Source organism: Corythoichthys intestinalis, chromosome 7, assembly GCF_030265065.1.
Source record: "Corythoichthys intestinalis isolate RoL2023-P3 chromosome 7, ASM3026506v1, whole genome shotgun sequence".
NCBI lineage: Eukaryota > Metazoa > Chordata > Actinopteri > Syngnathiformes > Syngnathidae > Corythoichthys > Corythoichthys intestinalis.
The window spans coordinates 58,404,282-58,431,401 of NC_080401.1; the positions used below are offsets into that span (position 1 = coordinate 58,404,282).

Genomic DNA, 27,120 nt, shown 5'->3' on the forward strand with positions numbered 1-27,120 from the left:
CATTTTGATAATAACAATATCTTGGTAAAATACACATTTAGGACAAACTCTCTTTAAATAGTTATTATTTGTGTTTTTCGTGTCACTTTTTCATGCTTGAGCCCAGTAAAGCTACTATGAATAGCCACGAGGGGTCTCTGTTGGACTGGACTGGACTGGACCGCAATGTTGACTTCTCTAACTTCAACTGCAAAAACTGTCAATATCCTTGACGCCAAGGACTCATCCTATTTCAGCCAACACCTGAAACGGAAGAGGTCACGTGACAGGAAGTCCACCGCGAAACCCTTATGCACATTTTTATTTTTTTAATGAAACAAACTGATGGGAGGGCAAGGCAACACAACAAGTAGAAAACGATGGACGAGTCAGAGCATGGCTTTGTAGAGCGCCAGCGAGTGTCGGAGCAAGCGATCGTGTTCCATGCACTGCACCAGATCTCGCAGGATCACCCGAGTCGGGCGACGGGCGGCCTGCCGGGGCGCCGACGACACCTGACACAACAAACAAGACAAGATACACATTGGGGTGGGAACCTCACGATTCCGAAACAAGGCCGTTGATAACCAGGTTCTGCTCATATGGCGATACAACAATTATCGAAACATGGGTCAGGCAATCGTTCTACAACCAATGAACAGAAAAAAGGCTATCTTCATCCTTCAGCTTTGAGTTTATCACCTGTAGACGTCCAATCTATTTGAACTGGGCTAATTTAGCCTTCCTTTTTTAATTCAAAAGATTTGAAAAACAAAAAGGGAAAAATGTTCTTAAAGATGAAAAACAATTTTTTTCACTTTCCCAAAAAAAGTTGATGGATTTTTTCCACTTTTTTCCAAACACAGACAAACAAACAAAAATCAGTAAATTGATAAAAACAGTAAATCTTTAGAATAAGTTTTTGATTGGTAGGTTGTTATTTTAAAAAATAAATACAACTAAAAATCTAAATATTCAATGGTTTATATTTTTGAACAAAAAACATTTTGAAAAAAAAAAAAAAAAAAAACTTATTATAAAAGGTACAAAAAATATTTGCCATTTTCCATGTTTGTTTTAAATTAAAAAAAAAAAAATACTAAGGGAATATTTTTGCTTTTCCTTTTTAAAAAAGTTGAATATTTACTTTATTTGTTGACTGTTCTTGAAAAAAAATATATTTATTACAAACTCTTTCCTAATAAAAATTTTGGAAAAAAAAAAAAACCAGTAAATACAAAAATGTTAATATATACAGAAAAACAGTTTCTAATTTCCATGTTTTAAATAAACAAAAAAAATACTAAGGAAATATTTTTGCTTTTTTTTTGTGTGAACAAAAATCTTTTAAAAGTATATATATAAAAAAGATGGAAAAATAAATATTTAGTTTATTTGTTGAGTGTTCTTGAAGGAAAATATTTAATGTTTTAGATTACAAACTAACTTTCCAACTAAAATTTAGGGGAATTTTTTTTAAAAATTATTTTAATACAGAAAAATATTTGCTATTTTCTATATTTGTTTTAAATGGGAAAAAAAATACTAAGGGAATATTTTCGCTTTTCCGTTCACTTTTTTTTTTTCTTTTTTAAAGAAAAAAGGTATATAAAAAAAGATGGAAAACTATTTAGTGTTTTATTTGTTGGCTGTTCTAAAAGTATATATAAGTATAGGTATATACAAGTACAAAAGTATATATAAAAAAAGATGGAAAAATAAATATTTAGTTTATTTGTTGAGTGTTCTTGAAGGAAAATATTTATTGTTTTAGATTACAAACTAACTTTCCTACTAAAATTTTGAGAAAAAAAATATTAAAATTATTTTAACAGATACAGAAAAATATTTGCTATTTTCCATGTTTGTTTTAAATGAAAAAAAAATACTAAGGGAATATTTTCGCTTTTCCGTTCTTTTTTTTTTTTTTTTTTTTTTTTAAGAAAAAAGGTATATAAAAAAGATGGAAAACTATTTAGTGTTTTATTTGTTGGCTGTTCTGAAAAAGAAAAAATGAGGAAAATAATGTTTTAGATTTGTTACAAACTATACATTTTATTTTAGAATAAAGATTTTGAAAAAAAGAACAGTAAATCTTTGTTATTTTTAAAGATGAATATTTGCTATTTTCTATGTTTTAAAAACTAAGGAATTTTTTTTTTTTGACAAAAAAAAAAATAGAGATGAAAAACGGTTAATCTATTTGTTTTTTTTATTTGTTGACTGTTATTTCCCAAAAATAATACAACTAAAAGAGTTGATTTCTATGTGTTAAAAATATATGATTTTTCTTTTTTTATGAGGTACTTTTTTTAACGGGTAAAACCGTAAATCTTAAAATTTGAAAAGTATTTACTATTTTTCATGTTTCTTTTAAACAAACAAAAAAAAAAATGATTTTTTTTCCACCAATTTTTGGGGGACAAAAAACATATGAAGATAAAAAACGGTAAATCTTTTTTTATTTGTTGGCTGTTATTTAAAAAAATAATACCGTATTGAATATAAGACGGTGTATTTTGCTGAAATGAGACTGAAAAACGGGGTCGTCTTGTATTCGCCGTCTAGACATTGTACCCATTCACGACGCTAGATGGCGCCAGATATCATTGAAGCAATGTTCTGTCATGACAGAGCTCAGCTACTCTTTTTAGTTTAACCAGTTTGCATTATTTTATTGCAATGTTTTTCCTGATTCAGATTTGTTTCAAGACTACAGTTACAGTTAGACTTCACTTTGATGGTTAATGCAGTTATTGCAATTTTGTTGTTTTAACACAATAGACCGGTTTATTTACATTTCAAAAACCAGAGGCCATTCATTTACAAATGTGATTGCACTTTAGTTTACATATTTAAATGCTCGTATATTAAGATTCGAATGAGGCAAAATAACATGCTTTTTCTCTCAAATATATTGTTATAATCATTTGTTTCAGATGTACTGTAATTATTTTCTGTATAAAAATTTGGTGTTCAAAAGGTCTTTTTTCAAACTTGAGTCTTGAAAAAGAGGGGGTCGTCTTATAATCAGGGCCGTCTTATATTCGGGCCAATACAGTACAACAACAAAAAAAGTATTTTTTTAGGGCTGTCAAACGATTAAAATTTTTAATCGAGTTATTTACAGCTTAAAAATGAATTAATCATAATTAATCGCAATTCAAACCATCTATAAAATATGCCATATTTTTCTGTAAATTATTGTTGGAATGGAAAGATAAGACACAAGACGGATATATACATTCAACATACGGTACATAAGTACTGTATTTGTTTATTATAACAATAAATCAACAAGATGGCATTAACATTATTAACATTCTCTTAAAGCGATGGATAGAAAGTCTTGTAGTTCTTAAAAGATAAATGTTAGTACAAGTTATAGAGATTTTATATTAAAACTCCTCTTAATGTTTTCGTTTTATTAAAATTTGTAAAATTTTCTATCAAAAAAAAAAACTACTAGTAGCTCGCCATTGTTGATATCAATAATTACACCATGCTCACTCATTGTGCTTAAACCCATAAAATCATTTGGACCCAAGCACCAGCAGAGGGCACCAAACACCAAAAAACAAGTAACAAGCGGACATTACACTGCTGTCATTTTAATCTGTTTGAGCGGGGCATGTGTGTTAACTGCGTCAAATATTTTAACGTGATTAATTAAAAAATTTTACTAATGCCTGTTCACGCGATAATTTTGACAGCCCTAGTATTTTTATTAAAAAATATATTTGTTTTTTTCTTGAGTATTTTTTGTAAAAATAAAGCAGTAAAAATTAAAACTATTTTAAAAGATAAAAATATTGGCCATTTTCCATGTTTTTTTTTTTTTTAATTTTAATACAAAGAGAATATTTTAGTTTTTTTTTTTTTAAAGTTGAAATTATATTTACTGATTCTTTCCAATTCAATGAAAAAAAATCCTCCAGGTTTTAGTCAATAGAAACAAAGTAAATAAGTACTTGTTTCACTTTTTCATTGAAAAGAAAATGCAAATAAATACACAATTTAAAAAAAAAAAGTGCCTCAAAACTTTGGACTGCAGATGCGTTTAAAAAAGACAAAAAAAGGTTCACAACGTTTGGAAACAACTCATGTATAACCCCGCCCCCTTCGCAAAATGTTTTAAGAAAACAAAAGCGGTATATACCTGTCCTTCGGGCTGGCCGAACGGTCTCTTCTTCCTCGGGCCGATGGCCGCCAGCGCGGCGAGGTTGGCGTCTCGCTGCATGGCTTGAGCTTCTTCCTTCTGTTGCATCTTCAACGCAAAACGAGTCAGCGAACAGAAAAGAGCGGGAGCGCCGCGTTTACCTCTTTGACTCGCCGCTTGAGCAACTGCTGCAGCGGATCTTCGGCGTGGGAGCGACTCTGTTGGATTAGCGGGAGACGAGAAGGACAGAAGGGAGGTAGAGCACAGGGTTGGGAACCTCCGTGTAGCTCACGATGCAATTTGTGGTTACGTGGGTCAGGAAATCATTCCTGGATATTCCAAAGTTGAGACGTACCCTGGCCAAGCGCATGATCCACTCCCGCTCCTCTAAGTCTTTCCTCTTCTTTTTCAACGCCTCCACCTCCTCCAGGAAACGGAGCTGCGAGCGCGTGTCGCTCACTTGGTCGTGCCAGCGGTCCTCCTGCGGACGCCGAGAGGAGCTCGCATTAGGCCCGAGAGTCGTGTCGTATTAAAAGATAGGATTATGTGCTTCCCAACCCTTTTTAGGGGTTATTTGAATTTAAGAATGTATTTTCTTTTTTTTTTCTGACCGGATGATTTTTCACGAATAAATTGAAAAAAGAAAATAACATTTAGTTTTTCTTCTATCATATAATGAATTGAAAGCAAAGTAATATTATTATTATTATTAATTAAATTATAATAAATATAAATTATATATTATCATTATTATATATTATTAATTAATTATTATAATTATTATATGTTATATATAAATAATTATTATTATATAATAAGTATTTTAAAAATATTTTTGAATTTTATTTACTTTATTTGTATTTATATTTAAAATAAATAAAACTAAACAAAAAAAGCATATTTCGTGATTTTGTAAAAAAAAAATTAGAAACGTTCAATTTTTATATGTCAAAAAATAAAGGATATTTATTTTCTAATAACATTTTCAAGAATTAAAGTTTTTTTTCTAATCAATAAAATTTTCAAAAAAATTTACTAATCAAAGGAGAATATAAAAATAATTACATTTTGTAATTTAACTGTGATTTGTAGTTTTTTACGTTTGCATGGCCGATTCCTTAAAACAATGCTTAAAAACTAAAAATAAAAACTTTAGGGCTGTCAAACTATGAAAAATTTTAATCTAGTTGATCACAGCTTAAAAATTAATCGTAATTCATCGCAATTCAAACCATCTATAAAATATGCCATATTTTTCCGTAAATTATTGTTGGAATGGAAAGATACAAGACGGATATATACATTCAACATGCTGTACATGAGTACTGTATTTGTTTATTATTACAATAAATCAACAAGATGGCATTAACATTTACATTCTGTTAAAGCGATCCATGGATCGAAAGACTTAGTTCTTAAAAGATAAATGTTAGAACAAGTTATAGAAATTTTATATTAAAACCCCTCTTAATGTTTTCGTTTTAATAAAATTTGTAAAATTTTCAATCAAAAAATAAACTACTAGCTCACCATTGTTGATGTCAATAATTACACAATTCTCATGGTGCTTAACCCATAAAAGCAGTCGCACCACAGCGCCAGCAGAGGGAGACAAAAAACACAAGTAACAAGTGGCCAAGACACTGTGCTGTCATTTTAATCTGTTTGAGCGGGGCATGTGCGTTAATCGCGTCAAATATTTTAAGGTGATTAATTAAAAAAATTAATTACCGCCCGTTAGCTCGATAATTTTGACAGCCCTAAAAAAATTTATAAGTTATTCCCAGCAACTCTAGGTAACTTTTCTGTGTTTTTTTTTTTCAGTTTTGGCGACGCAGGTGGACAAAAGCCGTGGTGTTTTTCCTTAAAGACTGTGTTTCCCATGAGGACCGTCGCACAGGGTCGTAAAATCATGATCTCCCGGTCACCTGTAGATGGATTCAACGACATTTCTGATTCCAGCAGCTGTGTGAAGGATGAATAGTAATGAGGAATCCAGATGTGGCTAAACAACAGCATATGACGGTGACAATAAGAAACGTTTGATTTTGGAATCAATTAACTCCTCAAAGTTCATTAGTACCGGTGAAAGCGGTGAAAACTAGTTGTCAGTCGACATATTACCACAAATGTTATGAAACTATTTTATAAAGGTTGAAAAGTTACCTAGTGGTGCTTTAAGAATTGAAAAAAAAAGAAAATAAAAAAAAAAAGAAAATATGATGGGACAATCTAAAAAAATATATTAATGAATTATATATTATTATACATTATACTGTATATTAGTGAATTTTAGTTTTGGACGTTTTCATGGTAAGTTCTTAAATAACTAGCAGTTAAAAGAAAACGAAAAACAAGACGGGTTTGCATTTCATACCTTCAGCGCCACCTTGCGGTGCTCCGCCACGACGGTCACCCTTTCCAGGAGGCTGCGGAGACACTCCTGCGTGGCGTGCGACACCAAAGCCACCGCTTCCGGGACCACCTCAGTCACCCCCAGGGGACGACCTGTGCACAGCATGCGCCCCAGAGCGGGACCGGGCGACAGGAAGAGCTGATCCTGGCACGACTGCACCACCGAGCCCACCGCGCCTGTCAGGTTCCGAGCGTTCTCCTCACGCAGGTTGACGCCCGCCATGGACGGGACATCGTTGATGTCGTCATCTTCCCTGCCGGCAGAGGACAACAGGCTCGTTGACGTCGATAGACGTCCGATACATTAGTTAAAATAGATCAATTTCTATTGCCGTCAATGGCAGCTTCTCACTTGTATGAGGTTGAAATTTCCCTGATGGCAGGTTTGGTGGAACGTGGTAGATCTGGAGAAAAAGGCTGTTTTATGGCGAATCCTCCTCCTAATGAGAAAAATAAGGGGGAAGGGCAATTAATATTAAATAAATGATAGAGATGCCAAAAATAAGTGACAACTACTCCATGATGGAACAGGCTAAAGACTGCACGTGCATACTCCCTGTTGACTAGGGTATTCAAAAGTATCGATATTGAAATGCTGTATTCGGATACAATGATTACAAAATTATTACACTCAGATATATCGAAATTAGATTATCTTTTGTGTTGTTAGACCCAATGTTCCTCAATCAGAGGTGAGTCAATGAAGCCAATTGTATTGTTTGTATTCTTTGTTGATGAGACGTTACTACTTAGCACGGAGCATAAAGCTAGTTAGCGAGGATGCTAATCAGTGTCCTAAGTGTCTGTGTGCTGACTTTATGCAATAATTTGGGCCATCAGTTGACCATTTACGGTACGTTGCTGCCACCTGTTGATCAGAATAATTTGCTGTATCTATTTTTTTTGTCACAGTTTTGCTCATAAGCTCATTCATTTTCACAGCGCGGTGTCTAGCGGTAGCATTGACACTCGTGAATGCTTTCGGTTATGTTTCTGCCTCGGAAATATATGTAAGTATTTTATGTGTATAACATATGGATGGGCAGTGTATGTCTACCTAGGTGGTGAAGGGTCACATGCACAAAACTTATTAAGTTGTGGTGTGTTGTAGAGGCCAGCCAATGGCTAATAGCTCAAGCAAGTTGTGCTATATGTATAATAGTTGTGTATATAAGTGTATAGTGCAGTTTGTTGTATATTGAGTGTTGAATTTGTGTATGTTTTTTGTATTGTAGTTTCACAATATTAAGTCGGGTGTCCTCACATAAAAACAAGAAAAGACCAAGCCTTGTGGTTTATGGAGCTGCATTCATTGTTAGCTGGCTGTCGGGCTGACGTCTGTTTGTATTGTGTTTTGGAGAAGCATATTAGTACTTTTTTCCCCATAGGAATGCATTATACCGTATTGGCCCGGATATAAGACGGCCCTGATTATAAGACGACTCCCTGTTTTTCAAGACTCAAGTTTGAAGAAAGACTTTTTGAACACCAAAGTAATTTTTATACAGAAAATAATTACAGTACATCTGAAACAAATGATTATAACAATATATTTGAAAGAAAAAGCATGTTATTTTGTATCATTCAAATCTTAATATCTGAACATTTAAATATGTAAACTAAAGTGCAATCACATTCATAAATGAATGGCTTCTGCTTTTTGAAATGTAAATAAACCAAACTATTGTGATATAACAAAAGTGCAATAACTGCATTAACCATCAAAGTGAAGTCTAACTGGAACTGTAGTCTTGAAACAAATCTGAATAAGGAAAAACATTGCAATAAAATATTGCAAACTGGTTAAACTTGAGAGTAGCTGAGATCACTCATGACAGAACATCGCTTCAATGATATCTGGCGCCTTCTAGCATCGTGAATGGGTAAAACGTCTAGACCTTGAATATAAGACGACCCCCACTTTTTCCAGTCTTATTTGAATGCAAAAAAACATCTTATATTCGGGCTAATACGGTAATTCCATTAATTCATTCCACAGCCCTAAAACCTACATTAAATCCTTAATACTGCTGGTACAATAGCAAATCGCAATTACACAGAGCAAAACAAATAAATTATGAATAAAAATTGGAATCGTAATACCTGTAATAATGTAACGAATCGCGTTCTAATGGGGCGAATGTGTTTTCGTGGTGTAACTGAACACATCACGTGGCTGACTTGACCGAGTCAGCCCTTTTTACTTTCACTTGGTTTACTTTGTTCAGTTGCGGGGGACGGTAGGTGTTGCACAAGTTGATGGAATCAATGATTAGAAACCTGACGAAGCTGGCGATTTCTTTGGCGATGTTACCACAATAATAATTGTCACCTTAACTTATAAAGACTGACGAACGAAATCATAGACAGTTTACGGCTGTATTATCAAGCCAGTTCATGGATGTGGACCCCACGCTCATATTTTTCTATCATTTTCATTTCAATGGTAAGCATCACCTTTTTTTTTCACCACCTGCACTAACATTGTTGGAACCCCTGTTGATTTCTCTCACAAGAAAATCTGACACTCGTCCGTCTTTCAGGAAAACAAACTGCAGCGCTGTCATAGATGGTAGTATTTAGAGCATATCGTTGGCTGTAGAAGCAAACGGCGAGTCAAATTTTACGTCTATGTCGAAAAGATCGTGTGTCCAAGCGATCATATGTCGAGGTACCACTGATCATAAATTGAATTTCCTTCAAAAAATATTTTAGCGCTAAACTGTAGTCTACAACTGTACTGTTTTAAATACATAAAACCTGTTCTAAATAAAGGTTTTGAGTATAAAACATAAGAATTTCTTAGTCCACTAATCGTCAAGTCCGTTCATTCAAATTTAAAAAAAAAGTGCTGCTAATTAAAAAAAAATTCTTGTGTGCAAAGCACTGATTTAATTTTCTTCAACAAACTAAACAACAAAATCCATTTTAAATAAATCGATGAATATTTGTTTTTAGCCGGAAGCTATGAGCATTCCCGTTTGGGTTCTTGTTTGTGTGTAATGTGAGGTTGCGTGGGCGCACGTCATTGATTAGATCAAGCGAGAGAGTGAGTTCACTGCTACACTCATGTTGGGTGTCGAGTTAGACCGTCTTTTGTGTTGTTAGATCCAGTGTGCCTCCGTCAGAGGTAAGAAAATGAAGCCAATTGTATTGTTTGTATTCTGTGTTGGATTCAATTTCAAAGCACACTCTCTTGTATGACAATTTAGTTTGAATGGGAGCTTGTGTTGAAAGGGGACTAAGCTGGGTTTATATGTGGTTTATTTCTTTATAAAAAAAGAAATGAGAAAACTTTACAATCTAACAATAACTCTAGTACTAATATGCTTCACCAAAACATGATACAAATGTACATTGAAGACACTGATTAGCATAATCGCTAACTAGCTTAACTAGCTAAGTAGTAACATCAGACTCCTTGACTATGTCAAGAGGACTTACAAGAATGTGTGTGTGGTCATGAGACTATATTGTTACGTCTGATTGGTTTAATGGGAGTCATGTGATTATCATTGCAGCATATTGGTGGAACTGATATGTAGAATAAAATATATGTAGAATAAAGAGGAAGGATACCAGTGTAACCCAATGTAGCGGAGTAAGAGCAGAATTTATTCTTCACAAATCTACTCAAGTAAAAAGTTTGGCATGGTAGAACTACTCTTCGAAGTACAATTTTCTCAAAAACTCAAAAAAAAAAAACAAAAAAAAAAAAAAACAAAAAAAAAAATTGGTGTAATGTATTACGTTATTTCCCACCTCTGTCCATACTAAGCCTGAACGATATATCGTTTAAACATCGCCATCGCGATGTGCATGTGCGCAATAGTCCCATCGCAAGCACGTGCGATAGTTTTTTTTTTTTTTCTTTTTTTTGATCCACATACGCCTCACTTTCTGGTCTGCACACAGCCTCCTACCCTCCCTCTCCCAGCCTTTTGATCCTCTCAGTCACTGCGGCGCAACGATGGCTTTGATCTGGCCAAAGAAGCATTCTACGGAGCCCCCCGGGTGCCAGGATAGAAAAAATAAAAAATCCTAGCTAATCTGTACCCACAGTTTACTAATCTGTACCCACAGTTTACTAATCTGTACCCACAGATTACTAAACTATACCCACAGTTTACTAATCTGTACCCACAGATTACTAAACTGTACCCACAGATTACTAAACTGTGCCCACAGTTTACTAATCTGTACCCACAGATTACTAATCTGTACCCACAGATTACTAATCTGTACCCACAGATTACTAAACTGTGCCCACAGTTTACTAATCTGTACCCACAGATTACTAAACTGTGCCCACAGTTTTCTAATCTGTACCCACAGTTTACTAAACTGTGCCCACAGTTTAGCAATGACCCGGAAACAGTAGTCACCAATGTTTGGCGGGGACTCAGAGTCCAAACGCCGAGGGACCGACCGAGCAACCATCTGCACCATTTGCCCTCGGCGAACAAAGGGGTTTTAAAAGGGAGCTATTGCACATTTTCTTTGGTTGGCGTCTTTCAGGTGTCATCAATCACTATGGCAAGTTGTGTTTGCACATTTTCTGTGCTGCTGTCGTGTCCGTGCGTGCTTAATTCAAGCAGTGTTCATTTGTCAGTTAGCTATTTTTAGTAGCCGCATTAGCGGCTACTAACACACAACATGCCATATTGATTGATGACACCTGAAAATGTAGACGGCTACCAAAGAAAATGTGCAATAGTTACCTTTTAAAACCACTTTGTTCGCCGAGGGCAAAAGGTGCAGGTGCTTGCTCGGTCGGTCCCTCGGCGTTTGGAGTCCCCGCCAAACATTGGTGACTACAGTTTCCGGGTTATTGCTAAACTGTGGGTACAGTTTAGTAATCTGTGGGTACAGTTTAGTAATCTGTGGGTACAGATTTGTAAACTGCGGGGTCAGATTAGTAATCTGTGGGTACAGATTAGTAAACTGTGGGTACAGTTTGGTAAACTGTGGGTACAGTTTAGTAATCTGTGGGTACAGTTTAGTAATCTGTGGGTACAGATTAGTAAACTGTGGGTACAGTTTAGTAATCTGTGGGTACAGATTTGTAAACTGTGGGTACAGTTTAGTAAACTGTGGGTACAGATTGCTAAACTGTGCGTACAGTTTAGTAATCTGTGGGTACAGATTAGTAATCTGTGGGTACAGATTAGTAATCTGTGGGTACAAATTAGTAATATGTGGGTACAGATTAGTAATCTGTGGGTACAGATCAGCTACGACTTTTTTTTTTCTTCTACCCTGGCACCCGGGGGGCTCCGCAGACTTCACACGGGCATCTGTCAGTCATCGTTTAACTTGTTAAACAGTTGCAAGGAAGCCGCGCTGGAATGAATGTGTGCACTGTGGGGACGTTGGAGACATTTAAATGCCAGAAGTGATCATGAGGAGTTTGAAATTTCTACATGTCACTTCAACGGTCACAGCTAAAGTAGATAAACAGAAGCATTTAATAAAGCTAAGCATTTATCTGCTACAGTACTTTATTCTTGTTCAAAAATGATTTGGTTGGACAGTTATGTTTAAAGCTTATCATAATTATGACATTTGAAGTGCTTAAAAACCATTTATTTATATACATTTTTAAAATCACTTTGGGGGGAAAAGTGAGAAAAAAACATGTCTTATATGTATCTCTTTCCAATGCTAAATCTGAATAAATACATTGGGCACAAAAAAAAAGGGGGGAGGTGTGCTACTTTGCGGTTTTTCTCTTATCGCGGCGGGTTGTGGTCCCCATTAACTGCGAAAAACAAGGGATGACTGTACACTGTGGTGATGGTGAGTCATCTAAAGTCTTTCCAAACAGCTATTTAAGTCATCTTGTGAAAATTTCTTGAAAAAAATATATATACATTTTTTTTAATATCACAATATAATATCGCAATATATCGCAAACCCCCCCCAAAAAAAATCGCAGCAATAGTTTTTTCCAATATCGTTCAGGCCTAGTCCATACTGTAGCTACCAAGTTTCAAGACAATCGGTACACGAATGATGGAGGAGTCGGACTTTAAAGTTAGTGTACACAAGAACAACAACAATGGTTTTGAATGTTTTAGAAAGCTAAGGAGCCTTACCTGTGAATTTTTTCACCGTCTGCACAGTGGTGCTCTTAGAGTTCGAGGTCAAAATTCGGGACTGGGCTGACACGCTGGTGCTGCTTGCCTGCTAAATAGATCGTTACTTTTTAAAACACGCTGACAACTTTACTACTCTTCTAAAGTGTCCAAGGAAATACAACCCCTAGCAAAAAGTATGCAATCACCAGTCTCGGACGAGCACTGACTCATTTTATCACGTAAAACAAACTCTGATAAAAAGCTTGAAAAAATAATGGATTAGTTCAAGAGTCTAACTCTAGCATTCAGAAACACTAAAAGAAATTGTGGTGGTCAGTAAATGTTACTTTTATAGAGTAAGTGCAGGGAAATATATATGGAATCACTCCATTCTGAGGAAAAAAATATGGAATCATGAGAAACAAACAAACAAATAACAATCGAAACACATCAGTAGTATTTACGTAGTAGCACCACCTCTGGCTTTTATGACAGCTTGCAGTCTCTGAGGCATGGATTTGACGAGTATTCTTCATCAAGTTGGTGCCAACTCTCTTTGAATTCAGTTGCCAGATCTTTTTTTTTTTTTTTTTAATTTCCACCACAGGTTTTCAATAGGGTTGAGATCTGGGCTATTTGCAAGCCATGACATTGACTGGATGAGGCTTTCTCCAAGGAATGCTTTAACAGTTTTAGCTCTGAGGCATGATGCATTGTCATCTTGGAAAAGGACAAACATTTTCAATTGAAAGTATTAGAAAGCTGTCTAAAATTTCAATGTAAACTTTTGCATTTATCAAAGATTTAACCACAGTGCCTTTGCCTGACATGCAGCCCCATCTCATCAAGGACTGAGGGAATTTTGACATTTTCTTCAGGCAGTCATCTTTGTAAACCTCACTGGAACAGCACCAAACAAAAGTTCCAGCATCATAACCTTGTCAAGAATCTCCATTGGACAACGTGATTTGAACTTTTGAACTAATTAATTATTTTTCAAGTTTTTTTTTTTTTTTTTTTTTAATCAGAGTTTGTTCTACATGATAAAATGTCTCAGAGTGCTTGTCCGAGACTGATGGTTCCATAGTTTTTGGTAGGGGTATTAGTAGCCAGACACAATATTGCTCACAACTCAAGAGAGCAGTACAGAACACCTGAGAGAAGGGTCTCGGACGAGGCGCCCGTTCCAAGCCGGGCTTGTTCACAGCAGGGCCGCAGGCCTGCTGAATGAAGACTTGGGGGTCCGCCGTGAGACGACGCACCGCTGGGAGACTTTTCTGAAGAAGATTGGGGAAAAAAAAAAAAAAAAAAAATCGGATTTACCGTGCCATCGCGCTCCCTCTCTGAAAAGGGTGGGACGATTTATATCAGCTTTTTGCCCACAAAAAAATCAGCAGCTTTTTTTTCAAAAGAATACAAAAGAATATAAAGCCAGTCAATTCCACTGTCCGGGAAATAGTTTACTAGTAGAGGACATTCAAAACAACAGCCAACATGCCCAGGTCTGGCCGTCCAAGCAAGTTCACCCCGAGAGCAGACCACAAGATGCTAAGAGAGGTCTCCAAAAACCCTAAAATGTCATCACGGGACCTACAGTAGGCTCTTGCTACTGTTGATGAGAAAGTGCGTGCCTCTACAATCAGCAAGACTACACAAGTTGAACCTTCATGGCAGGTGTGCAAGGAAGAAACCTTTGCTCTTCAAGAAGAACATGAAGGCCAGACTAATGTTTACCAGAGTGAATGTAGACAAAGACCAGGACTTCTGGAATAATGTTCTTTGGACAGATGAATAGAATTATTTGGACACCAGAACAGACGACATGTTTGGCGTGAACCCAATACAGCTTTCCGGGAAAAGCAAAAGCGGATTTTAAGGGGAGGGGGGCCCCCTGGTGGCCAAAAAGAGTCAATGCATGTAATTGACTTTCCTATATATATATATTATATATACATAAAAGTTGTAAAGCAATAAAATTGCTACAAAAAAGAAAAAAAAAAAAAAAAAAAATTTAATAATGGGTCAAAGTTATTTTTCGAACAGATCATGTGACTAGCACCTTAAATGGTCATTTGCTTTGCATAGAATTTTTAAAAAATAAAAATAAAAAATAGGGGAGGGCAATTTTATTATTTTTTTCTTGGATTGAAAATATTGTTTTTAGATTGAAGCAACTTTTTGGGGGGATTGAATTATTTAGACACAAATGTCCTACCCATAATATGGCCCAAACACAAAAAGGATTGCTTCAATAGTATTCAAATGCAAATTTTCCAATCTCAATTACTTTTTCGCATTCAAAACGTTTTTCTATGATTGAAATTTTTTTGATTTTTATTTCATTTTTTGAAGCAACTTATTTTTTGATTGCATAATAAAGACAAAAATGTCCTAGCCAAAATTTGGCCCAAACACAAATCAACATTATGTCAATCAAAAAAGTTGCTTCAATTAAAAAAAAAAAAAAAAAAAATATTAAAAGAAGTAGCTTTCACATGCATTTTTTTTTGTTTTTTGAGTTTCAAATTTTTTATTCAAACACATTTGTTTTTGATTGAAGTGACTTTTTTTTTTTTTTAAATATTTATTTTGATTGAAGTACCTTTTTTTTGATTGATACCAGACAAAAATCTACCCTCATATGGCTCTGCCCAGGGGATACAAATTTTGACGTAACTACATTGGCACGACACCGGCGGGCGTACCATATTCAATGGATGACAATCTTGGTATTGCCGAAGCAGCCCGATTTAGAAACAACAACAGGGAAACAAAAAACACAACTTGTCAACTTATTATTATAAATATTCTTGTAAATCAATTTTATTGCTGACAACGTTTCGGGGTCATCAACATGTTGTGCCCACCCTGCCCCAAAAGTCAAACTCCACCGATGAGGAAACGAACCTCACTGTGAAGCATGGAGGTTGAAGTGGGGATGCTTTGATACAGCAGGACCTGGTCAGCTCACCATCAAGAATCCACCATGAATTCTATTGTGTATCAGAGGGTGCTTGAGGAACATGCGATATCATCCGTGAAAAATTGACCCAAAACATACCAGTAAATCCACCAAGGACTGGCTGAAAAGGAAGAGAGTCCTGCATTGGCCAAGTCAAAACCCAGATCTTAATCCCACTGAGATGCTGTGGGGTGACTTGAAACGGGCTGTACATTCAAGAAACATCTCACAGCTGAAAACATTCTGCGTTGAGGAGTGGGGCAAACTTTTAGTCCAATGTCAAAGACTGGTAGGTGACTACAGAAAGCGTCTCACTAAGGTTATCTCCGCCAAAGCGGGTAACACTAGCTAGTAGGTGGTAGGGCGTCCAAACTAATTCCTTAGTTAGAATATATATTTTTCTTGATACATTTGGTTTAATGAGTGAAACAATGTTAATTTTTGTTGTTTACCTGCACTTACAGCACTTTCTTTTCTAGAGATATAGAAAAACAAGCTCAGACATTGATATAGACCCTACCCACCGACGTCACAAAATGACGTGCTCGCTGTATGGTTCCGCCCACTTGTCTGTCATTTTGTGTCTGCATTATCAATGGTCTCAATTGATCGAGCAATTTATAATGCATTTCATGGAAGACCCGGTGCTTTCGGATGCCGTAAACTCACTTGATGCGTTGCATAAAAGGCGTTATGTGGAAAAGCTTCAGTTTATCCATTCGCCAGATCCATATTTGATGCCTAAATCGATGTTTTTCGACCCGCTGTCTCCGCCGTATTTGCCTGACATCTGCTAGCTACCTTGAACTGTACAACTATCTTGTCCACACAAACTCAGCCTATTCTCACGAAAGTTTGAAAAACTTTAAGAGCTTGGAGGCTTATAAATACTTCGTTGCTGGTTGGGTGAAACAGGTCCTCGTCCACGAAAATTCGGCAGGAATCTATCTTGTGCTTGGAAAGGTGAGTTACGAAATTTTCAATTCAAAATCTTTTGTTATTGCTAACATCCACTGTCAAGTCTAATGTATTTCATGTCGTTTGTCAATGGAGTTAGGGCTTTTAATGTTTATATGGTTTAGCGATAGCACTCTCACTACATACATACGTGTATGTTGTCGGCGATTAGCCTAGCAATGATCTTAATTGTGGTTGTCAGCCCAAAACCCTCTAAATATATATTAAATGCATCTTACCAGATATAAAATGACTACTACATAATCTGTGGTAATCGTTTGGAGCCCAGTTTTCTCGTCGAATTGCAGCAGCCCATCTCGCTCTCTTCTCTCCGGGTCTCTCGGAATCCGGTAGAACTTCAAGTCTCTCCGTCTTCTCCGTCTATCTTCTCTGTTATTGCAACCGACCGCCACACACGCCTTCACCATTTTGATTATTAATGTTAACGAGCAGAAAAACACGTCGTAAATAGGAGGAATGTACGTAGCCGTAACAGGGAAACATGATGTGTTGACGGACAATTGGGCGGCACCAGTCAGGAGGAAGGAGTTGTGACGTCACGTGGGTAGGGTCTATATGGACATTTCTTCAAAAAGAACTGAATATTTCACGGGGTGTCCTAATTTTTTCACATGACTAAGTCAGTAAGCTGCATTAAAATGCTTTATTCTTTAAGAAAATTGTCATCCATTATGCCTTCATTGTTATTCACAACATGCCAAAAACATCTTCAAGTTAAAAAGTGTGAAGGTCAAAGGACATTTATCTGATGAATCGATTAACATTGAATTAATTGTTATTATCTTATAAATATTATAACAAATAATCATTAGTTGCAGCCCTAATTTTGTCCCAAATCTACTCACCTTGAGGAACGGCACCAAGCATGGCTGTGGTGTGGACTTGAGCGCCTGGTAAAGCGCCTCAGTGAACTCCTCCGCCTCCAGCTCGCCTTCCTGCTAGCGCAAAGCGGGCGTCACGAGAGCCGGCCGCTGGCGATAACGGAATGCCCGGACCCGAGCGAGACGCCCACCAGCAGACTCCTAACCAGGCCGCGCACGTTGTTGGCCATGTCGGCCGATTTGGAGTCGCTGGACGCCAGCTTCATCAGGGTCACCAGGAAGTTCTTGCACTTCTTCACACTCTCCAGCGTCTCCTGCTGGCCGGCAAAATGCTGCTTGATTTGGCTCGAGATTGAATATCGAAAGTTGAAAGAAATCAAGAAAATTTGAACAATAGAGAAAAAAAATCTCAATGAAAACTAAAACGGTGAAAATTTAGTTCAGAAAATCAGAAAAACATTGATTTATTTCAATAAAAAATAACCCTATATTGGCAAAAGTATCAAATTTGAGACAGACATTTGTGGACCTCATTGCAGTGAAAAAAAAAAAAAAAAAAAAATTAAAACCTTATTGTGGTCAATGTCACTAGTTATTTGTGTACTACCACGAGTACTGCACGAAATGCTGAATGTATTAAATATGCAAAAAACATTTTTTTCTAATTTTTTTTATATTGTTCAAGTATCCCATTAAAATTTAAAATTTAAAAAACTGGTCAGGCATAATAGTGTTAAAGTTTAAATTTTTTTAAATGAAATTTAGAATAAAAATTGGTAAAAAAAAATAAATTTGAAAATTAAAAAAATCGAAATAAATGAAGCAAAACGAACTTGAAATTTATTAACATGGAAAAAAAATGTTGAAATAAAAAAAAAAAAAAGAAATTTATAAGAAGTTTGAAATATTAAAAAACAAAACAAAATAAAAATTGGAAGAAAAATGTCAAAAATAAATGTTGAATTTGATAAAATAAATCAAATAAAAAAAATTTTAAAAAATTATATTGTTATACATTATTTTTACTATTAAAATAAAAATTGAAAATAAACGTGGAAATAAGTGTTGAAATGAAGAACAATTGAGATAAAAATTTATGAAGTTTGAAATATTAAAAATATCAAATGTTAAAAAAAAGAATTTAAAAAATTGAAAATTTATTTATTTTTTTATTAAATAAAAAATTAAATTTGAAAAACAAAAACTTGAAATTTTTTGAAGTTTGAAATATAAAAAATAAAGACCGACTAACAAAATAAAAACGGAAATAAAAAAATGTCATTATGAAAATAGGTAAATGTTGAATACAATGATTTCAATAAATAAAAACAAACATACATTTAATACTAAAAAACTAAATGTCATCAATATATGAAATAATAACAGAAATAAAAATTTAATTAAATGTATTAAAAATAGGGGAATTAAAATGAATGCGATAAGAAAAATCTAAAAGATTTTAGACATTTAAAAATAAAAACACAATTAAAATGAATATGTAAAAAATTTTTGCTAAAATAAAATGCATCGAAATGAAACTCAATCATGTTCATTAGGTGCCAACCCTTCCAGTTCAAATGGATTGGACGTCTACTAGTGAAACACCCATCTCTATTTTCCGCCAATGAGATGATTGGACGTCTATCATCACCGGCGTCGATCACGAGGCCACCGCTCTCACCTGACTATACAGTGGTTTGGGCTCCTTCGTTTCCACGGCAACCGGCCGAATCTGAGCCCGGGGTTCCGTCGCCACGCGAGGAGCGGCCGACTTCGGAGTCACTGCAAGCACCTGAGGAACACAGAGAAGAAAAAAAAAATTTTTTAAATAAAAAATCAGCCCCCTAACACGCTCCTTCCTACCTTGACAGTTGCAGTTTTCTGATTAGCTGGCGGCTGGAAAGCGGGAGGAGCCGTCGCCTTCTCATTGCCTCGGCTCACCGCCGTCGGCGCCTGATGTTTGAGTCGCATTTCGGTCAGACGCCGGTCGTGAATACGCGAGGGCAGACGTACGCGTACCGGAGGTGCCGAGGTTCCAGTCGCCGGGCCGGTGCCGAGTCTCGCTCCCTGCTGAGCTTGGGTCAAAGCCTGCTGGGACATTAGCATCAATTGACCGCTCTCACTGCGAATCAGCACCATACCTGTTCGTGAAAGGACACCATTAAATCAAATGTTTTGAGACACTTTTTCCATTCAACTGAAACTGGTGAAACGTCATAAATTTATACAAACGGAAACTCCGATTATCTTTCCTACAGGAAAACAAAAAAAAGATTCCCTTACACTTCGCACGTTAAACACTCACCCACGTGGAATCTCATGTCTCAAATGATTGTATGTCTTAATGTATTTAGCTTCCTTCTGTCCAATGCAAACATTTTTAGACACAGGAAACAGCCTGGTCTTTCCTCTTCTCCCACTGTATTAAAAGTCAAAGCCAAATGCTACATGCACTTAGTCATATTTCCTCGTCTTAGCTCTTCATAACTCCAAAAAAAGACTATCAAAAACCCTAGAAAATAAAAAAAATAGTCCCTGACAAAAGTCTTGTCGCTTATCCATTTTGTAGAAACAATTGCTAATAACCTGACTTATGATTCAATTGCTTTCAGAAATGGCTCATTTGAAAGCTAAGACCCTCCCAAATGATGTTGAATGTACAAAAATATATTTGTTTCACTGAAAAAAGATTGATCATTTAATGACGACATGAAGGTCAAATTTTGGCAAGACAAAAGTTTCGTCGCCTACAGCAGTAGTGTGGAAATTGAACAAAAAAAATTACTTCAAATACAAAAATATGTTACATAACATAAGCGAATGAAGTAGTGGTGCTGTGAGATCCAAATTTTAATATTTTGTATGACTTCCATGGGCTTGAAGGACTGCATCCATGCGGTTCGGCAAGGATTCATACAGTTTATTGATGAAGTCATTAGGAACATCAAACAAAGCAGTCTTGCATGCCTCCCAGAGTTCGTCAACATTCTTGGGTTTCGTCTTCCATGCTTCCTCTTTCATCCTGTTCATGTCTGGTGACTGGGCTGGTCAGTCCTGGAGGATCTTGAGCTTCTTTGCCTTGAGGAACTTTGAGGTAGAGATTGAAGTATGCCATGGAGCACCACCCTGCTGCAGAATTTGTCCCTTTTTATGGTTAGGAATGTAACATGCAGCTATACTAAAATGGATATCATACGATGATAAATTCATACCTAGAAAATTAGATGCTCCTTGCTGCAACGATTAATCAATTAACTCGAGTATTCGAGAAGAAAAAAATATTCGAATAAAATTTTCTTGCCTGGAGTATCCGTTTAATTAAAGTGGCGTTGTAATGGTTTATTTTGAAAGTGTTTGCATTTTGTTTTATTGATTAGGATGGATGCACTGCCCTCTGGTCTGCCTGTTTTCACATGGCTGAATCCAACTGCTCCCTGTTAAGACCAACGCAAGCTAAGTTTTTGTTTGCGCTAATTATTTTTAATGCATTCATAATTTAGTTTTGTTAAGTTTTGTTAATTTGTTAAGAGCATTGAAAAAAAAACTTTAGCATTTTAAAGCATTTAAGCTAGCAGACTTTTTCTATTTAAGTTAGTCAATTATTCTTTTGTTGTACATTGATCCTCATAAAAAAAGAAAAAAAAAAGTTTGAGAATCAGCTCAGGTATTGTAATTTTTCACGTTTCTTATCCGATTACCCGATTATTCTCGATTCACTCGATTAACTAGTCCATCGATTAATCGACAACTAAAATATCCGTCCTAATGCAGCCCCAATGCAGTCCTTCAAGCCCATGGAAGTCATACAAAATTATTAATATTTTTGTGTCTGAAGTACATTTTTGGTTCAATTTTCACACTACTTTCTGTAGGTGACAAAACTTTTGTCTTGCCAAAATTTGACCTTTATGTCTTCATTAAGTGATAAATCTTTTTTCAGTGAAACAAATATATTTTTGTACATTCAACATCATTTGGGATGGTCTTGGTTTCATATGAGCCATTTCTGAAACCAATTGAATCATTATGAGTCAGGTTATTAGCAATTGTTTCTACAAAATGGATAAGCAACAAAACTTTTGTCAGGGACTGTAGATATATAACAATATAGAGGGGGAGAGAGACGGATACACTTTTTTTTTTTTTTTAAATCGTGTTTTTTTTAGATCTTTTAATAGTTTCAAAGCAACAAAATAAGACCGACAATTTAAACAAAAAAAATTGTACTGTATGTTTTGCAAATCGGTCAGGTATTTATAGTTCTGAGATCTAAATCAAATACCTGCTGGAATCTGAATGTTGGTGGGTAAGTGCGTCATGGGCGGTCCGCTCGACCTTGGCACAGTTATCAACACCGTTCTCCCAGGGGCCGTAGTCGGTTTGATGTTGGCGACCTGGCCCAGAACCGGTTTGGGCGCATGGGCGCTCGCCCCAATGGGTTTGGCCAACTTGGCCACCACCGTGACGGCGGGGGCCGACGCCTGAGGGGCCACGAGAGATGCAGCGGAGACAACTTGGTGGGCGCACTTGGCCGGGACCTGTTGAGGCTTCGCTTGAACGGCAGGCTCTCCTTCTCGCACCAAGCCGTTTGGGTCTTTATCAGTCGCCATAACTTCTTCTAAGTGGATAAGATTCAGATTCAGAGATGTATTAGTCATTGACACCAGCTCTTACAAGATGACAACAGATGACAACGAAATTCCGTTCGATGAGTGAGCATCGGGCCGCTGCAGACGTTCCGCGCCGCCAACTTCTCTCTCTTCTTCAGAAATTACAGAGAAAGTTACAAGTAGACACAAATACTAGTATATCATACAACATAGCAGGGATATGACACGCACAGGTCACGTGCAGGGCTTTTTTGTACGGAAAAAAAAAGGAGAACTACCAGTCATGGCTGGAGGAAGGGGGGGGGTGAGTGATAGTGAGAAAAAGGCTGTGGCGGACTAGAGGGGGGAGGTTGTGTATGAGTGTGTGTATGCACGAGTGTATCAGTATTTGTCTTTCAAAAATATATTTTTCTTGATACGCTGGCACCCAGGGGCGCCGTGTAGGGGTGAAAAGTGATACTGATTCTAAGAGCCCATGCCCTGATGGGGGTCCACATAGTAAATTAGAACATTAAGTAATTGTTTGCAAATTTAAATATTAATCATTATAATTTTAATAGGAATAAAACAAAGGGGTTTATTTTTCTTGTTTTGTTTTTGGCATATGTATTGCCAGCCACCCCTAGTGTAGTGCGGAAAATTAGCCTGTTATCTTAGCTCCGAAGCGAGGTCCCAGCTCACTCCGTAAGAAATACGGGATTTTCCCGGCCTCAATGAGCGACATTCACCTATTCAAAACCATGAATTCCAAACAATGACACATTTTTTGGTATCCTAAAGATGTAACTTGACAGTTGGTGGGGAATTTTTTTTTTTTTTTTAAATCAGCTTGAATCCAATTTGTCAAGAATTTATTGAATTTAGTTTGTCATCAATTGAATTCAGTTTGTTAACAAGGGACCTCGCTTGGAGCTGTAGCTGTAGCCTATAGTGGCGATCGCAAGTTTCCAGATGAGGCTAAGCCTACTCCATAGTGAAATACTGTAATTCTTTGCTAGCTAGTGTTTGCTCCACTTTTAGCTTACATTTAATCAGTACAGCAGGCAAACCCCTAGCAATCTGTTCATACTAACACAGTTGTATACTGTATACCGTAATGTATACTGTAGCATAGTTAAGTTAAAACAAAACATTTATTCTGAGTCATTCGTTATGTTATCTGCTTTGAGAATATTTCTAATAAAAAAATGTATTCAGATTGTAAAAGATGGCCTTCAGTACATTTCTTATTGATGATATCAGTCTATTCGTTATTGCTCTATACGCTGTATGTTTACATAAATATGTTTTCATCTTAAAATAATGCAGAAAATGCACAAATTTGTGTATAAAGATTCACCAGAATGCAGGAAATTACAAAGTTGACACTCTAAATGTGTGTGTGTGTGTGTGTGTGTGTGTCCCGGCACTGGTGGTGGGGCAAAAGTGATATCGTTTCATGGGGCCCAAAATCCCTGGTAGCGCCCCTGCTGGCACCTATAGAGCCTACCCACGTACCACGTGCTCGCTGTATGGTTCCGCCCACTTGTCCGTCATTTTGACTCTGTATTAGCATTGTTTTCAATTGATGGCGGAATTTAAAATGCATTTCATGGAAGACCCCAGTGCTTTCTGATGCCGCAAACTCACTGGATCTGTTGCATAAAAGGCGTTATGAGGAAAAGCTTCGTTCTATACAGTCGCCAGATCCATATTTGATGCCCAAATCGATGTTTTTCGACCCACTGTCTTCGCCCTGTCTGCCTGACATCTGCTACGCAGATATTTACAATTATCTTGTCCACACTAAATCAGCCTATTCTCACGAAAATATGAAAAACTTCAAGAGCTTGGAAGCATATAAATACTTCGTTGCTGGTTGGGTGAAGCAGGTCCTCGTCCACGAAAATTCGGCAGGAATCTATCTTGTGCTTGGAAAGGTGAGTTCCGAAATTTTCTATTCAAAATCTTTTGTTCTTGCTAACATCCACAGTCAAGTCTAATGTATTTCATGTCATTTGTCAATGGAGTTAAGGCTTTTAATGTTTATATGGTTTAGCGATAGCACTCTCACTACATACATACGTGTATGTTGTCGGCGATTAGCCTAGCAATGATCTTAATTGTGGTTATTTGTCAGCCCCGTAGACGAGGCCAGTTTCTTTCACTTGGTACCAGCTAAATATTATTCAAAAAATAACGATGGTGGAAGAAAGGGAAGTCACAAACATCTTGAATTTGAAACTATGTCGTACTACGTCGTATGTTGTCGGCGATTAGCCTAGCAATGATCTTAATTGTGGTTGTCAGGCCAAAACCCTCTAAATATATCTTAAATGCATCTTACCGGATATGAAATGACTACTACATAGTCTGTGGTGATTTTTTGGTGTCCAGTTTTCACGTCGAATTGCAGCCGTCCATTTCGCGTCGAATTGCAGCCGTCCATTTCGCTCTCCTCTTTGGATCCCTCGGAATACGGTAAAACTTCAAGTCTCTCCTTCCATATTCTCTGTTAGTGCAACCAACAGCCACACACGCCTTCGCCATTTTGATTATTAATGTTAAGGAGCAGAAAAACACGCCGTAAATAGGAGAAATGTACGTAGCCGTAACAGGTTAACACTATGTTTTGACGGACAAGTGGGCGGAACCATACAGCGAGCACGTGGTACGTGGGTAGGCTCTATACCAGTGCCGCCACCACACGATATTAGCAAAGTGCTAATAGAGTGGTAATGACAACATGCAAATTTTACTTTTATGAGCTTTTAATCATGCTATATGGCAGTGGCGGATGCTGGTCTTTTAATGAGGGAACGCTCAAAGTGCTGCCAGTGCTTTGTGACAGTGGAGGGGCTCAGTGACACCCACTGCTTGGTAGGGAAAGAAACTAGAATGCCAGAAGTCTCCAAACACATACAGCTACAAAAAAAGCACCAGAAATAGAAGCTCAATTTTTCACAAGCCATTTTTAACAAAGTTAGTGTCGCTATGATTATGAAAGTGATAGTTGCAAGACATGCCACAAGAGGGCATGCAGGGTTGAAATCACAAAAAAAGGTGATACTCCGCGTTGCAGCTAGGGGGCGGGATTTCGCAAGTGCCATAATTTTCTCTGCGAGACAAATTAAGCAGCCATTACATTCATATATGAACTAATTTGAACTTCCTTCTGCTTGAATCCTATAAGGCTCGCGAACACAATGTCACTTTTTTTTTTTTTTTAAATTTCATTCAAAAATTCCAAACAGAAAAAATATTTATACAAATAATTGGCCAATTGACACAATGCTAAACCCCATTACTATTTGTAATCCAAATAAGGATGAATTATAGTGGATTCTGAATGTTTTAAGTTATATCTCAGTCAATTTTTAATTTTCCTTTTAAATTTTCAGTACGTTTATGGCATGTACGTCATGTGCTTGACATTTGACATGATCTTTGAACCTAATTAGGTACACTCCTATACGTCTTACTAATTAAAATGAAGATTCACAAATAGGTCCAAATTGTTTGGTGTCAATTTTTTCAAATCATCTTCTTTGACATTCATATTGTATTTCTGAAAAATAATGGAATACTACTTAACTCGTGACCTTACAATGACTTGACTTTGAACCTACTTAACCTAAAAAATACACACTTGACTTGATACAAATATTCTGCTTCTGACAACAATAAGGAACATGCTGATTTTCTGCTTTAAAATACCCATAATTTAAGGCAAAAACAAATCAAAACAACATTATAATATGAAATATGTTAAATGTCAATTAAGTGCAATTTTGTATCATTTCGATAGTAGAAAGGGCTCTTTCTAGTTTCTTGGATGAAATAAAAAAAGGACAACAATGTGTCTGTGAACATTGAAAAAGTCAAGCAGAATTTTGAAAAAGACGACAATTTTGTCCAAGTGCCTGCCTACCAAAGAGTTGCACAAAAAAAATAAAAATAAATTCCTAGAAGAATTTTTTTGTGCCCTTATGATTTTAAACTAGAAATTTGGACTTCACATCATCAACATGTATAATTTATATTAAAAAAAAAAAGAAAAAAAAAAAAAAAAAAAAAGCTTGGAAACTTACCTTTGTGTCTTCGCTAATGCACCGATACCGTTAGCTACCATGAACCACGCTGCTATTGGCAGGTGCGCCGAAATACATATTTTAACTCAATTATCAAAGTGAAAAGTCTTTATCAACCCAACTGGCTAGTTTTCCACCAAGTTCGGTTATGTTAGCTAATTTCAAACAATGGCCGACTTTGAAATGTTAGCTAATACTTCCAATTAAGCTAAATCACGAGACTTTGCATGAAACGCGTTGTACGGCTACGTCACGGAAATGGGAATTCAAATTGACATTTTTCTACAAGATAGAAAATATTACCGAGACGGTTCGCTAAGTGTTTTCAGGAGAACCGAACTGGCGAACCGAGCCCAATTATGTAAATGATGGACTTTCCAGGTGACGCGGTCACCTTCCCGCCTCTTGCGGTGAAGTGATGCCTTCAAGGTGCAAGGGAAAAACATGTGATGTGTTCAATGTGCTCTACAAAGAATACATTGATTTCTATGTGACTTTTAAGTATACTATGCTGTTTTTAGGTGACGTGAAAGCATCGTGGCGTACTGTGTTGAACGGTGATGCGTTCAGGGCACTCAGTTTCATTTAAGTCTTAATAAAACTACGAAAGGAGGAGGTAGCGTATTGTTTTGGCAGCCACTTGGTTAAAAAAATCACTCTTTCAGTCTTTCAATAAATGACAAAAAAAAAATTACATTAAATTAGAAATTATTCAATAATGTTGAAAATTTAATGAATTAAAAATACTGAAAAAATAGAATTTTCGTTGAATATTTATAACATACATGGAAATAAAAATTTCAATATATAAATCTTTAAATAAATGACAATTAAAATAACATTAAAACAAATTATATAAAAAACATATTTTGAATATTAATTTTAAAAAGTAAACTTGAAAAAAAAAGACTTAAATCGAATTTTTTTTTTAAATGACAATAAAAATTACATTAAAATAGAAATGAAATAAATGTATATTAAAACATTAAAAAATATTGAAAAAAATCTGAAACAAAAAATACAATTTTTATTGTATGCTTAAAATA

General features: G+C 36.2%; 1 protein-coding gene across 5 annotated transcripts; it reads right to left on the reverse strand.

Annotated features, from left to right (window-relative positions):
* Positions 1–257: 257 nt before the first annotated feature.
* Positions 258–26,533, reverse strand: LOC130919513 (transcription initiation factor TFIID subunit 4B-like). Of its 5 annotated transcripts, none has more exons than XM_057842299.1 (15): positions 26,378–26,519; positions 21,677–22,009; positions 19,414–19,535; positions 19,258–19,347; positions 19,076–19,186; positions 17,586–17,708; positions 17,419–17,508; positions 13,788–13,910; positions 12,652–12,742; positions 6,906–6,993; positions 6,516–6,828; positions 4,494–4,619; positions 4,300–4,356; positions 4,139–4,246; positions 258–494 (listed from the first exon to the last, which is right to left on the reverse strand). In XM_057842299.1, the coding sequence occupies exons 2-15, from the start codon at positions 22,002–22,004 to the stop codon at positions 369–371; spliced, it is 1,896 nt and encodes a 631-aa protein (XP_057698282.1). In that variant the 5' UTR covers positions 22,005–22,009; positions 26,378–26,519; the 3' UTR covers positions 258–368. The 5 variants fall into 5 exon arrangements, with proteins under 5 accessions (XP_057698282.1, XP_057698281.1, XP_057698280.1 ...); XM_057842298.1 differs by having other exon boundaries at positions 259–494; positions 21,677–22,012; positions 26,378–26,533; XM_057842297.1 differs by having other exon boundaries at positions 259–494; positions 21,677–22,012; positions 26,075–26,519.
* Positions 26,534–27,120: the final 587 nt, after the last annotated feature.

Excerpts from the sequence above, each read along its gene's own strand:
- LOC130919513 (XM_057842299.1), bottom strand. The coding sequence starts at position 22,004 with ATGGCGACTGATAAAGACCCAAACGGCTTGGTGCGAGAAGGAGAGCCT. Across the intron at positions 4,247-4,299 it reads TCAAGCGGCGAGTCAAAGAG|ATGCAACAGAAGGAAGAAGC; the intron begins GTAAACGCGGCG and ends TTTGCGTTGAAG. Across the intron at positions 495-4,138 it reads TCGGCCAGCCCGAAGGACAG|GTGTCGTCGGCGCCCCGGCA; the intron begins GTATATACCGCT and ends TTGTTGTGTCAG.